Consider the following 12,696-nt stretch of genomic DNA (forward strand, 5'->3'; position numbering starts at 1 on the left):
CTGAATCTGGTTTAGCTGTAAACCTGGTTTAATGCTAACCCTGGCTTAGCATCTAAACCTGCCTTAGCTCTAAATCTGATTTAGCTCTAAGCCTAGCTTAGGTCTCAACTTGGCTTAATTCTAAACTTGGCTTAACTCTAAACTTGGCTTAACTCTAAACCCTGCCTTAATTCTGAACCTGGCTTAATTCTAAACCTGGTTTAGCTCTAAACGTGGCTTAGCTCTAAACCTGGCTTAATTCTAAACTTGGGTGCGCTCTAAACTTGGTCTTAGTGTAACAAAACGTGCCATGTGCAACTAAACAGACCATTTTCAGGAAATGAACTGGGTCCCATCAAAGCTGGTGCCCACGATACGCTGGCAAAGACCCACCCTCTTCACGCTGACCCTAGTTCACGGTCCGGGGCTCCTGTCTACCCCATGACCATCCAGGGCAGCCTTCCCCAACCAGGCCGGGACACCGATCACCATCTTGCCCCAGGCCTAGCTCACCGTGCCATCTGGACCTAAGCGAAGGCAGGAACCGAAGTCCGCCAGGCGGATGTGTCCGCTGGTGTCAATCAGAATATTGTCCGGCTTGATGTCCCTGTGGAGGAAAAGTACACCTTAGTAAGTGATGGGATGTAAGAAAAGTAGAAAGGTTGGGGGACTGTGGGGCCCTTGGGGAAGGACCACCTCAAACATGGGGAGGGTTGATTTTTAGAGCCTCGGCGGCGCAGTGGTTAGAGTGCAGTATTGCAGGTTGATTCTGCCGACTGCCAGCAGTTCGATCCTGACTGGTTCAAGGTTAACTCAGCTCTCCATCCTTCCCAGGCGGGTAAAATGAGGACTACTGTGACCCAGGCACAAGTAGGTAGTAGGAAACTCAGTCAGTGTAAAAACAAACAACTTTATAATAACAGCTGAGAATTACTTCATTCCCAGCGTCCTTCAACTCAAATTAAAACAAATTCCTCCCAACACAAATTCCTCAGTCCTATCGCAAACCTTGGTCCAATTAGACAAACTGCCAAAGGCCTTTCTTGGCAAACGTTCAGAGGTCACAAAAATAAATGCAAGACGTAGACGAAGCAGAAGACGAAGCAGAAGACGAAGCAGAAAACACAGCTACCAACGTTGTTTTCCGGCAAAGCTCAAATGCTGTTGCTGGTCTGTTTTAAGCCTTATGGGAGGGGCCAATCATCTCTTGGCCTTACTCCCGAGTCGTCCTCTTTGCTTGAGCTGCTCTTGCCCTCTGGCAGCTCTTCTCACGCGTGCATTAGGAACAGGCTCCTCCTGTTCCTGTGCCTCACTACTATCAGCCTCTAGAGGCTCCGAGTCTGCACCTCACTCCCCGATGGCCCTGGCCCCACCTCTGCCTCCGACGCAGACCCCTCATCCGGGCCTTCCCCAGCCTCCAGGACTGGCCCACGTTCTTCCTCAGCCTCATCGTTGTCTGACTCCGTTGCCAGCTCCGCAGGCTACTGGTGGACCACAAAGACCCATATTGTTGCAGGCAATAGGCTGATTCTGTAAACCGCTTAGAGAGGGCAGGAAATCACTGTGAAGCGCTATATAAGTCTAAGTGCTGTTACTGTTATAGACCAAGCAAGGAAAAAGTGGGAAAACTGGTCATTTTTGACAAGCCATCTCAGTTTCTTTCCCACCTAACATCAGGGGTTCCCAACTAAGGCGATCCTCAGCCAGGGGTCTGCAAGTATGGTGAAACCCCCCTACTATGGTGGTTTCAACATTGCGGTGTGATTTTCTTCCACTTTCCCTAAACCTCCCTGGAAATCACCGAGCAAGGAGAAAGCAGAGTGCGCGGTGAGAGGTTGTTTGTTTGTTTGATTGATTGATTTCAATTGATTCATCTCAATCAACGACTCTGGCCCGCTTACAATTCAGAATATGTGTTACACTTAAAAAATGTTAAAAGCATTATAAAACAATAAAAACAGTAAAAAAAATCATTAAAAGCAGTTGAGAATGTTAAAATGTTGAACACAGGAGTCTGTTCTGTCCCCCTTCGCCTCCATCCGAGCGATGGCTTAATTAGCCGGCACTATCAGCTCTGGCAGCAAAATAGCGAGCGTCTCTGCCAAGTGTCTCTGTTATCTCCCTCAACGCCGATGAATCAAACAGTATTTCAGCTCTTAGTTAAGCAGTTAATTTTCCTGCTACGAAGAGGCACAACAGCTCTTGCTACTTTTATATTATGTGGGGTGTGGCTCCATGACTCAGCACTTCCTAGGCCTGCCCCACCCCTGCTTCTGCTGTTCCCGCCTCTCCTGCCTACGAAACCTAGGGTCCAACCAGGCTTGATTGCCATCAGCTGGGTCTGGAGGCGTGGCCTGGTGGGGGGAAGAGTCAGGGGACGGAGGCCTCGTTATCTCCTCCACCTGGCCTGCCTCTGGCTCCTGGAGCTGAGCCAGGGAAGCCGGTGCTCCCGAGGTAAGTCCTGACGGCCCTTCCCCCTCACTATCCAAATCACTTTCTGGCAGGAGGCCTGGCTCGGGGGGCGCAGACACAACAGAGTCAATTGGCGTTACTGTCACTTACAACCACTGGTTTAGTGACCGTAAACAGTTACAATGGCAATGAAAAAAGTGACTGACAACTGATCTTCACACTTACAGCCTCTTGCGCCTAACAATCTGGGTCCTCATTTTACCGACCTCGGAAGGATGGAAGTGTTGCGGCCCGCCAGCTGCCAGTAGAGCTGGCAGCAGACTTGGACAATGAGGAGGTTGGGGAGGAACTTGGGCCAGCTCTGGAGTCTGGGGAAGGCTCTGATGGATGCTCTGCATCGGATGCAGAGATAGAGCCGGGGCTGTCTGACATTTCCCAGCCACTGGAGAGGCAGCTGCCTTCGGAGGCTGAGATGAGTGAGGAGGAAGAACAGCTGGGGCCTGTTCCAGATGCGCGTATGTGCAGAACAGGTAGGAGAAGGAAACAACAGAGGACAAGGAGTCGACTCGGGAAGCAAGGCACACGTGGACGCTGAATGGCCCCTCCCTGGCTGGGGAATAAATAGAAGGAAAGGGGAGCGGTGGTCGCAGGAGACAACCGTTCGTATTTCTGAAGATTTTGCTCATTGCGTTTCGTGCCACAAAGACTGCTTGCCAGAACTTCATTTGCAGTTTTTCAACTGGGAGCTCCCGGCCATTAATTCACAAGAGGTAAATAAAGAGGGGGGTGGGTTTGTGACAAGGAGTCTGTTTCTTGCTTCTGCTGAGGCTGGGTCAACCTTGAGCCTGGTGAGATTTGAACTGCCAAATTGCAGGCAGCCGGCAGGCAGCACTACTGCGCCACCGTGGCTCAAAATAACAACAACAACAACAACAATAATAATAATATGGGAACCATCAAGAAAGAAACGGAAGGTTTTAATACTCGCTGCTCAAGAACAAGCACTACAAACTAATGCCATGAAAGCAAAGATACAAAAATCCACCGACAATCCAAACTGCCGACTTTGCAACAACAAAGTCGAAACTGTTTCACATTTAATATGTGAATGCAGCAAAATCGCACAAACTGATTACAAAGCTAGACACGACCGAGTTGCTAAATTAATCCACTGGTCATTATGTAAAAAAATACGACTTGCCTGTATCCAAAAAGTCATGGGAACATAAAGTGGAAAAAGTTATAGAAAATGAGAAGGTGAAGATCTTGTGGGACTTTCTAATACAGACAGATTGTCATTTGGAACACAACACGCCAGATATCACAGTTGTGGAAAACCGAAACGTACAATTTATTGACATCGCGGTACCAGGAGATGCCAGAGTCGGAGAAAAAGAACTGGAAAAAATCATGAAATATCGCGACCTGGCCATTGAAACTACATAGCTATGGATGAAACATGTAACGGTGATACCCATGGTCATCGGGGCACTTGGTACCATGTCCAAGAATTTTATAAGATACATCAACAAATTGCAGCTTCCTGCAATAACACCAGCGGAACTGCAAAAAACTGCGCTACTTGGAACATCGTACATCTTAAGAAGGTACTTGGTTGATACCTGGGACGCTGGCAGCAACCCGTATCAACCATCAGCACCAGTCAATGCTATTTGTGATGCCTTTTTGAATGTTCAGTTGACTGAGTTTCATATTTAATGAATAAAGACAATAATAATAATAATAATAATAATAACAACAACAACAACAACAACAACTGTTGTAAGTCAAGGACAACCTACAAAGTGCAATTGTGCTGTCCTAAGTCGCCTTGCTACTTTCTGACCCACCCCAGGGACCCTCCCAATCCACGACCAAGGTTAACAGAAGGAAGAAGCGAGACGAGACTTACCTGTGGACATACTGAAGCTGATGGAGGGAATGGATGGCCAGGACCATCTCGGCCAGGTAGAAGCACGCCATGTCTTCCGGCAGCCGGTCCTCAAACTTGCTCAGCAGGGTGAGTAGGTCTCCTCCGGCGTAATAATCCATCACCAGGTACTGTCAAAAGAACCGCCAACGTCAAGCATCCCATCCCCACCTGCGTTCTGCAGGTGGGGACTTCGACTCCCAGAATTCCCCAGGCAGAGGAGGAAGAGAATGTTCGCCGAGAATTCTGGGAGCTGAAGTTCACATCTTCCCTGTGGTTGGGGAAGGTGAGGTGAACACACCTGAGTGGCCCATATAACCCGTTTCCTCCCTGAATTTCAGATGGTGGCGGCTTCCGAGAACGTTTTGGGTGCAAAAAATCTCACTCGGTGGAGACTGCAAAGCCCAGCATCCTCAGCCCACACTGCCAACAGAATTGTGGGACAATATTGGCACATGGGCCAGAGTGTGGAATTGTGTTCTCAATCGGGGCAGCTTTACAATGAGTGGACTTCAATTCCCAGAATTCCCCAGCCAGCACAGCTGGGAGTTGAAGTCCATCCGTCAGCACAGCTGCCTGGGGAATTCTGGGAGTTGAAGTCCACCCATTTTTATAGCTGCCAAGATTGAGAAAAACTGGTGAGGAAAATCAGCCATTGCCAATTTCTTGTTTTTACCTCAGGTTCACTTGTTTATGGCTGCATTTAGAACCCAAGGCCTAGTGGCCTTTTCAGGTTTCTAGTCCACTGTGAGGAAAGACGGTATGAATCAATTTTCCTGAGTCAGATGGCGTTCAGTTGTTACTAGATTTACTGACGCTACGTTCTTGCAAAAACAGACCACATTTTGGGGACCACATTTTTAGAAAGCTGAATGCTAGCACCGGGCAGTCATGATCAGTGGGCAAAGAAGTGACAGGTGCATTTTCTGAAATTTTGCAAAGAAACGACAATTTTTTCCATCCCTTTTAGCAACATCTGAACCCAGCACCGCAGATGCTCCTGACTGGTAGGGTGAAAACATTCACCGTCATATTCCATCACGTGGACATACGCACCCCCTCATTCATACGTAACCTCACCGCTAAATCTCCATGCTTGCAAGATACAAAGCAACTGGTTGAATGCACCTTTTTCCCCCCCCTATTTTTTTATTTTATTAAAAAAAAAAGATTAAAACGGGCCTCTGGTGGCTCAGACTGGTAAGACAGTCTGTTATTAACAGCAGCTGCCTGCAATTACTGCAGGTTCAAGCCCCACCAGGCCCCAAGGTTGACTCAGCCTTCCATCCTTTATAAGGTAGGTAAAATGAGGACCCAGATTGTTGGGGGCAATAAAAAGTTGACTTTGTATATAATATACAAATGGATGAAGACTATTGCTTGACATAGTGTAAGCCGCCCTGAGTCTTCGGAGAAGGGCGGGATATAAATGCAAATAAAAAAAAAAATGCAAAATCCCAAAGGGGAAAAAAAAACATTTAACAAAGACAAAACAAAACTGGACAAGAACATTAAAAAATGCAAATTAGAAAGGACAAAAACTAAAAACCCTTATTAACCCTCCTAGTTGAAAATTAACAAATCTATAGCCACAATCATAGCTCCCTCCCTCCCTCCAAAAGCAGGTTCAAAATTTTACAAGTTTCTACCTCTATTGGCGCCCGATTTTCTTGATTCACACAACACACACACACAAAACCTGTGACTTGGACCGCAGGGTGGGTTTAGCACGTCGTGTGAATGGAGGAAATCAGGTTTGCAAAGCAAACAACGGATTCAGAGGCGAAAATGGGGCCGTTGCACAAACCCCTTTCTCTGTTCACTTTACCCCCAGGCTTCACCCCAGGGATGAAAACCACCAATGCCGGTTTCCCAACAGACTGACATCGAGAGGAAACTCAGTTCAAAGTTTCCTGCTCCGTGGGATTGGAAAACGTGTCTCGACTCACCAGGTAGTGCTCGTCCTGGAAGGCGTAATGCAACGTGGTAATCCACTGCCGATCCCCGTGCACGAGGACGTCCCGTTCCTCTCGGAAACAAGCCGTCTGAAAGGAGACAGAAGGTGACGCTGGGTTCAAATCTTACCACAAAACTTAGCACAAATCTGACACCTCTGCTATCTGGGCGCAGAAAAAGCGTACAGATTGTCCCTGACTTACGACCACAATTGGGACTGGAATTTTGGTTGTAAGTCAGTGTGGTCCTAAGTCGAGGACTTATTTGTCATTAAGTGGTACAGCCATTAAGCGCGACATCACATGACCACGACTTGCAACTTTTCCTGTCAGCTTCCCCATTGACTTTGCTCGCCAGAAACTGGCTGGGAAGGTCACAAAAACTATAAAATGTAAAATATTAATATGAAAGCCATTCATGAATAACTTTAATAAACTAATAAAAATCACCCTTAATAAATCCTTAGGTTTATTTATAGGTTTATAATTATTTATTATATAAACTTAGATTAAATTAAATTAATTAAATTAAATTTATATAAATTTAGGTTTATAATTATTAAAAATAATTCTTAGGTCCTTGGTTAGGACGTTGAATTATTAGGTTTTCTCACCCATCTTAGATTGCGAACCTAACTCTTCCCTGCCCACAATAATCCTAATTTATTCCATTTATATGCCACCAACTCTCAACAACTCCGCAAGGCTCACAACCAAGAAAGAAATGACAATAATTTAATTTGAATTCGAAGAAGAGTGGGGTCTTTGTGGGTGCGTGCACGGCGAGGCTGAGGCTCACTTCTTCCCATCTTCCTACAACCAGCCACTTGATGGCTAAGAAAGTTTCTGGATTTACGAAACGAAGAAATCAATGAAATTTAGAGCGTGGTTAGAGATCCCCAAAATAGCCAGATTCCATATCTGTCATTTTCTTGACAGCAGCACACAAAAATGGTTTAATGCTGCCTTTCTCCAGCTGCTTTCCCGGGCTAGATCTCTTAGTGGTCTCCCATCCCAGGTCTAACCCTAACTTGCTGAGATTAACTAGTTTGATGGGATCCCAAGGACTGGGAATGGTCACCTCGCTTCTCTTCAGCATTTCCCACTTGTGCAGGATCTTCATGGCGTAGATTTTCTCCGTCTGCTTCATTCGCACGACGGCCACCTGGGAGGAGAGAGCAGGGCAGAGATGGGTGGGGTGGGGAGCCATTAGAATAAGAACATAGAATCATAGAATAACGGAGCTGGAAGGGACCTTGGAGGTCATGTAGTCCAACCCCCTGCTCAAGCAGGAGACCTTATATATACTATTCCAGACAAATGGTTGCCTTGAAGACCTCCAGGGATGGAGGTCTCGTGGCAAGCTGTTCCACTGGTTAATTGTCCTCACGGTTAGGAAGGTTCTCCTTAGTTCCGGGTTGCTTCTCTCCTTGATTAGTTTCCATCCATTGTTTCTTCTCCTGCCCTCTGGAGAATAATTTGACCCCCCCTCTTCTTCGTGGCAAACCCGCAAATATTGAAAGACTGCTATCATGACCCCCCTAGACCTTCTCTTCATTAGACTAGACATACCCCATAACTTCAACCATTCTTCGTAAATTTTATCCTCTAATCTTCACCTTTGTTGCTCTTCTCTGCACTCTTTCTAGGGTAGTGAGTGATGGCTAACCTTTTTGGGGGGGCTGGAGGGGCGTGTGCTCACATGCCCACTCCCATAATTCTATGTGCCCCACCCCCGCGTGTGCGACCCCACCCCCACTCCCCACCCCGCTCCTGGCATGCGATGGCCCAGTAGGCCCATTTTTCTCTCTTACCTGGCTCCAGAGCCTTTCTAGGAGTCTGGGGAGGGCAAAAACGGCCTTTCCCATCCCCAGGAGGCCCTCCGGAGGCAGGAAACAGCCTGTTTCCCTACTTCTGGTGGGCCCAGAAGGCCCGAAAATCAGCTGAGCTTCCATACCCATTGATATGGCTATGCGTGGCACGGTTCTAGGGTCTCAGCATCTGTTTTCTATCGGGGTAACCAGAATTGGAAGCAGAATTCCAAGTGTGGTCTGACCAGTTCAGTACAAAATGGTACTAGCACTTAATGTGACCGTGATATAATTAACAACTTAACCAGTGAACAAGTATCCAGTGGGATGGCTTGCCTGCAGAAGGTGTGGGTACTCCGTCAATGGAGGTTTTCAAGAAGAGACGGGACAGCTGTTTGTCTGGAATGGCAAAGGGTCTCCTGCCTGAGCAGGGGGCTGGACTAGAAGACCTCAGAGGTCCCTTCCAATGCTGTTATTCTGATACTATCCCTCTATTGATGCAACCTAGGCATTCTCCCCTTCTGCCAATAACCCAGTGAGAATCTCGGTCAATGTTCCTGCTTAGGGCATTGTGGGAACCCAGCCAGATCTAATGCACAGTCCAAGACCAGAAATGAAAAATGAGTTTAGGCAGTTCTCAACATATAACCTCAATTTTTGCCGGTATTTCTGTTGCTGAAAAGTGAATCGGGCAGATCTCTCTCTGTCTTTCTGGGCACAATGAGAATATATCTGCTGCGAACTCTGCATTGGCGACTGGAAGGGCATCCGGCCAGTAAACACTTAGCTCCATTCAGTTGTCCAGACTCCACCCTGATACAAGGGATTACGGGGTCATTAAAAGACCAAAAAAAAAAAAATTATGTTGCTAAGCAAGATGGTTAAGTGAATCGGGCCGGATACTATTATTATTTTTTTTGCCCTCGTTGCTAAGTGAATCACTGCAATTGTTAAGTGAAACATTAAGTTGTTAAGTGAATCTAGTTTCCGCCCGTCACTTTGTTTGTCGGAAGCCGGCTGGGAAGGCCATAAATGGCGATCTAATGAATTCAGGATAATTCAAAGGTCATAAATAATAGGCCAGTTGCCCAAATTTTGATCACGTGTCCGTGGGGGTCTGTGACTGTGGCAGTCATAAGTGTGAGGATCATTATTAAGTCACTTTTATCAGTGCAGTAACAACTTTGAACGGTCGTTAGCGGACAGCTGTAAGTCGAGGACTTCCCGTAACGGCAGGCCAGGGTGTTGTGTGAATGCGAGCCTCTTCTAACGGGGCTCGGGGTACCCCAAAGGGCCTCCTGAGTCAGCTGTAGCTTTAAATCCCCCCAACTTCCGGGGACTCACCTCCCCAAAGGCTCCTCTCCCGATCACTTTCAGGATCTCGAAGTCGTCACGACGCAAACTCAGCTGTTTTACCCGGGAAACCAACGGCGAGGCTTGGGAGAGAAGATATATATTAAAAAAGAAAAGAAAAGAAACTCGTTTTACGGAGTCCTTCGCCACAACGGCACCAGCGGAAAACCTGCTGAACCGGATGGGTTAGAAGGCCCAGCCGTTCTGCGTGTCAAGCTTGATTCGTCTTAAACTTGGTTAGTTGGTTATTTGTTGTTGTTTTTTCTGTAGCTCTTTTGGGACTTGGGTGATTCAGGGCCAGCCAGAAGAGAGTGAATTCTGCACCCACATAAAGGAAACTGCCAGGCCCGGCTCAAATAAGGGGTTTTCTCTTAATGCTTACATCGGTTTTTAAAGCTTTGCCTGTTTTACGTCATAAAGTTAACCTGGTTATTGGATGTTGCGGCTTCGCACAAACGCAAGACTCGGTTCTTCAGCGCTAGCCAAGCCCTGGTTTTCTTGGAAGTAATATGGAACGGATTTGCCTGTCGCTTTCTTTTGGGCTGGTTTGTTTTCGCTTTGTGGAATACCCAGCCTAGCTGATATCCCAGTGATCGCCTGGTGGGCTCCACTCCCGATTCCCTTCCAATCCTTAGCTAAATCTAAGCTGCGGAACAAGAGTTTTTTCTCAACCCTGGCAGCTTTAAAATGGTTGGACCAACAGCCATGCTGGCCGGGGAATTCTGGGAGTTGAAGTCCACCCATTTTGAAGCACCCTGGCCAGGGAATTCTGGGAGTTGAAGTCCATCCTTCTTAAGGCATGCTGGCTGGGGAATTCTGGGAGTCAAAGTCTGCACACTTAAAACCTGCTGGCTGGGGAATTCTGGGAGCTGATGTCCATCCTTCTTAAGGCATGTTGGCTGGGGAATTCTGGGAGTCGAAGTCTGCACACTTAAAGCATGCTGGCTGGGGAATTCTGGGAGTTGAAGTCCACCCATCTTAAAACCTGCTGGCTGGGGAATTCTGGGAGCTGAAGTCCATCCTTCTTAAGGCATGTTGGCTGGGGAATTCTGGGAGTCGAAGTCTGCACACTTAAAGCATGCTGGCTGGGGAATTCTGGGAGTTGAAGTCCACCCATCTTAAAACCTGCTGGCTGGGGAATTCTGGGAGCTGAAGTCCATCCTTCTTAAGGCATGTTGGCTGGGGAATTCTGGGAGTCGAAGTCTGCACACTTAAAGCATGCTGGCTGGGGAATTCTGGGAGTTGAAGTCCACCCATCTTAAAACCTGCTGGCTGGGGAATTCTGGGAGCTGAAGTCCATCCTTCTTAAGGCATGTTGGCTGGGGAATTCTGGGAGTCGAAGTCTGCACACTTAAAGCATGTTGGCTGGGGAATTCTGGGAGTTGAAGTCCACCCATCTTAAAACCTGCTGGCTGGGGAATTCTGGGAGCTGAAGTCCATCCTTCTTAAGGCATGTTGGCTGGGGAATTCTGGGAGTCGAAGTCTGCACACTTAAAGCATGCTGGCTGGGGAATTCTGGGAGTTGAAGTCCACCCATCTTAAAACCTGCTGGCTGGGGAATTCTGGGAGCTGAAGTCCATCCTTCTTAAGGCATGTTGGCTGGGGAATTCTGGGAGTCGAAGTCTGCACACTTAAAGCATGTTGGCTGGGGAATTCTGGGAGTTGAAGTCCACCCATCTTAAAACCTGCTGGCTGGGGAATTCTGGGAGCTGAAGTCCATCCTTCTTAAGGCATGCTGGCTGGGGAATTCTGGGAGTCAAAGTCTGCACACTTAAAACCTGCTGGCTGGGGAATTCTGGGAGCTGAAGTCCATCCTTCTTAAGGCATGCTGGCTGGGGAATTCTGGGAGTTGAAGTCTGCACACTTAAAATCTGCTGGCTGGGGAATTCTGGGAGTTGAAGTCCACCCATCTTAAAACCTGCTGGCTGGGGGAATTCTGGGAGCTGAAGTCCACCCATCTTAAAACCTGCTGGCTGGGGAATTCTGGGAGTTGAAGTCCATCCTTCTTAAGGCATGCTGGCTGGGGAATTCTGGGAGTCAAAGTCTGCACACTTAAAACCTGCTGGCTGGGGAATTCTGGGAGTCGAAGTCCACCCGTCTTGAAGCACCCTGGCCAAGGAATTCTGGGAGTTGAAGTCCATCATCTCCAAACTCGTGTGATTGAGAAACCCTGCTCTAACCACTAGGCCCTGGGGGTTTCCCAAAGCTAGAGTCCTGCCTCCTGCTCTCTTTTCTCCCCTGGGAGATGCTGGAAGCACAGAAGCTGCGGTGGGAACTGTGGTGAACCAACCTGTTCTCCTGCCCGCAGCTGCTCGGCCGCTGCCCTGGGCGGCGTTACGTGTCTTGTCCCGCCTGGCTTGGGGAACCTGCTCCCCATCCAGCAGAAGGCCACCTCCCTACTGCTTTTTTTCCAATCAGAGCAAGAAAGCCATTGTGCAGCTTTGAGAACCACGGTTTTGCTAGTTGCTATGGGGAAAAAACAACAACAACAACCCCCAAGGTTCTAGTCCTTAAGGTGACCGAGAGCCCTCAGAGGACCAAACCGGATTTCTAGAGGAGAGGTGAGGAGACCTCTGGGGCCTTTGCAAGTTTTTCTTCGCAAGATGTTCAGAAAAAAACCAATTCAGCCCTTGGTCTGCAACTTTCCCAGCCGGCAACGGAGCTGGGAGCGAAATGTGCCCATGCCCATCGGTTGCCCGCGGGCACAGCCATTCCTGGCACAGGCTCAGCCAGGCCTCGATACAAGGCAAGGATACAAGGCAAGGATACAAGGCAAGGGTTCTGCTCAATCGGGAGGAATTCTTGGCACCGTTTGCCTTGCCAGGATCGGGTTTCAGCCTTAAGATGTGTGGATTTCAACTCCCAGAATTCCCCAGCCAGCTGTGCTGGCTGGGAAATTCTGGGAATTGAAGTCCACACATCTGCAAGTGATCCACCTTTGCGTTTTCAGCTCCTTGAGCAGAAATGACTCTTGGTTTCTACCCACCACGAAGAAAAGGATCCCGGATCCCTGATTTTCAACGCAGGTAGTCCTCGATTTACGACTACAATTTATTTATTTATTTTACATCCACCCACTCACCCACCCCCCGTCTTGCCAAAGGTGACGCCCGGCGCCTTAGGACCGTTCAACTCGATGGGGACCAGAATTTCCGTTGCTCGACAAGATAGGTGTTTGTTCAATGAGTCACGCCTCAATTTTATGACCTGTCTGTTTGGCTTGTCAGAAGCTGGCTGGGAAGGTCAGAAATTATTA

General features: G+C 48.0%; 1 protein-coding gene across 1 annotated transcript in view; it reads right to left on the reverse strand.

The window, feature by feature from the left end:
- Window positions 1–12,696, reverse strand: part of CDC42BPG (CDC42 binding protein kinase gamma) — a 112,991-nt gene that overhangs the window by 67,985 nt on the left and 32,310 nt on the right. The window contains exons 2-6 of the mRNA XM_058160029.1: window positions 9,432–9,523; window positions 7,358–7,441; window positions 6,271–6,366; window positions 4,304–4,452; window positions 493–586 (exon numbers count right to left, since the gene is read on the reverse strand). Coding sequence (XP_058016012.1) covers window positions 493–586; window positions 4,304–4,452; window positions 6,271–6,366; window positions 7,358–7,441; window positions 9,432–9,523 — 515 coding nt within the window. The remainder of the gene's footprint in view (window positions 1–492; window positions 587–4,303; window positions 4,453–6,270; window positions 6,367–7,357; window positions 7,442–9,431; window positions 9,524–12,696) is intronic.

Source organism: Ahaetulla prasina, chromosome 17 (genome assembly GCF_028640845.1).
Source record: "Ahaetulla prasina isolate Xishuangbanna chromosome 17, ASM2864084v1, whole genome shotgun sequence".
NCBI lineage: Eukaryota > Metazoa > Chordata > Lepidosauria > Squamata > Colubridae > Ahaetulla > Ahaetulla prasina.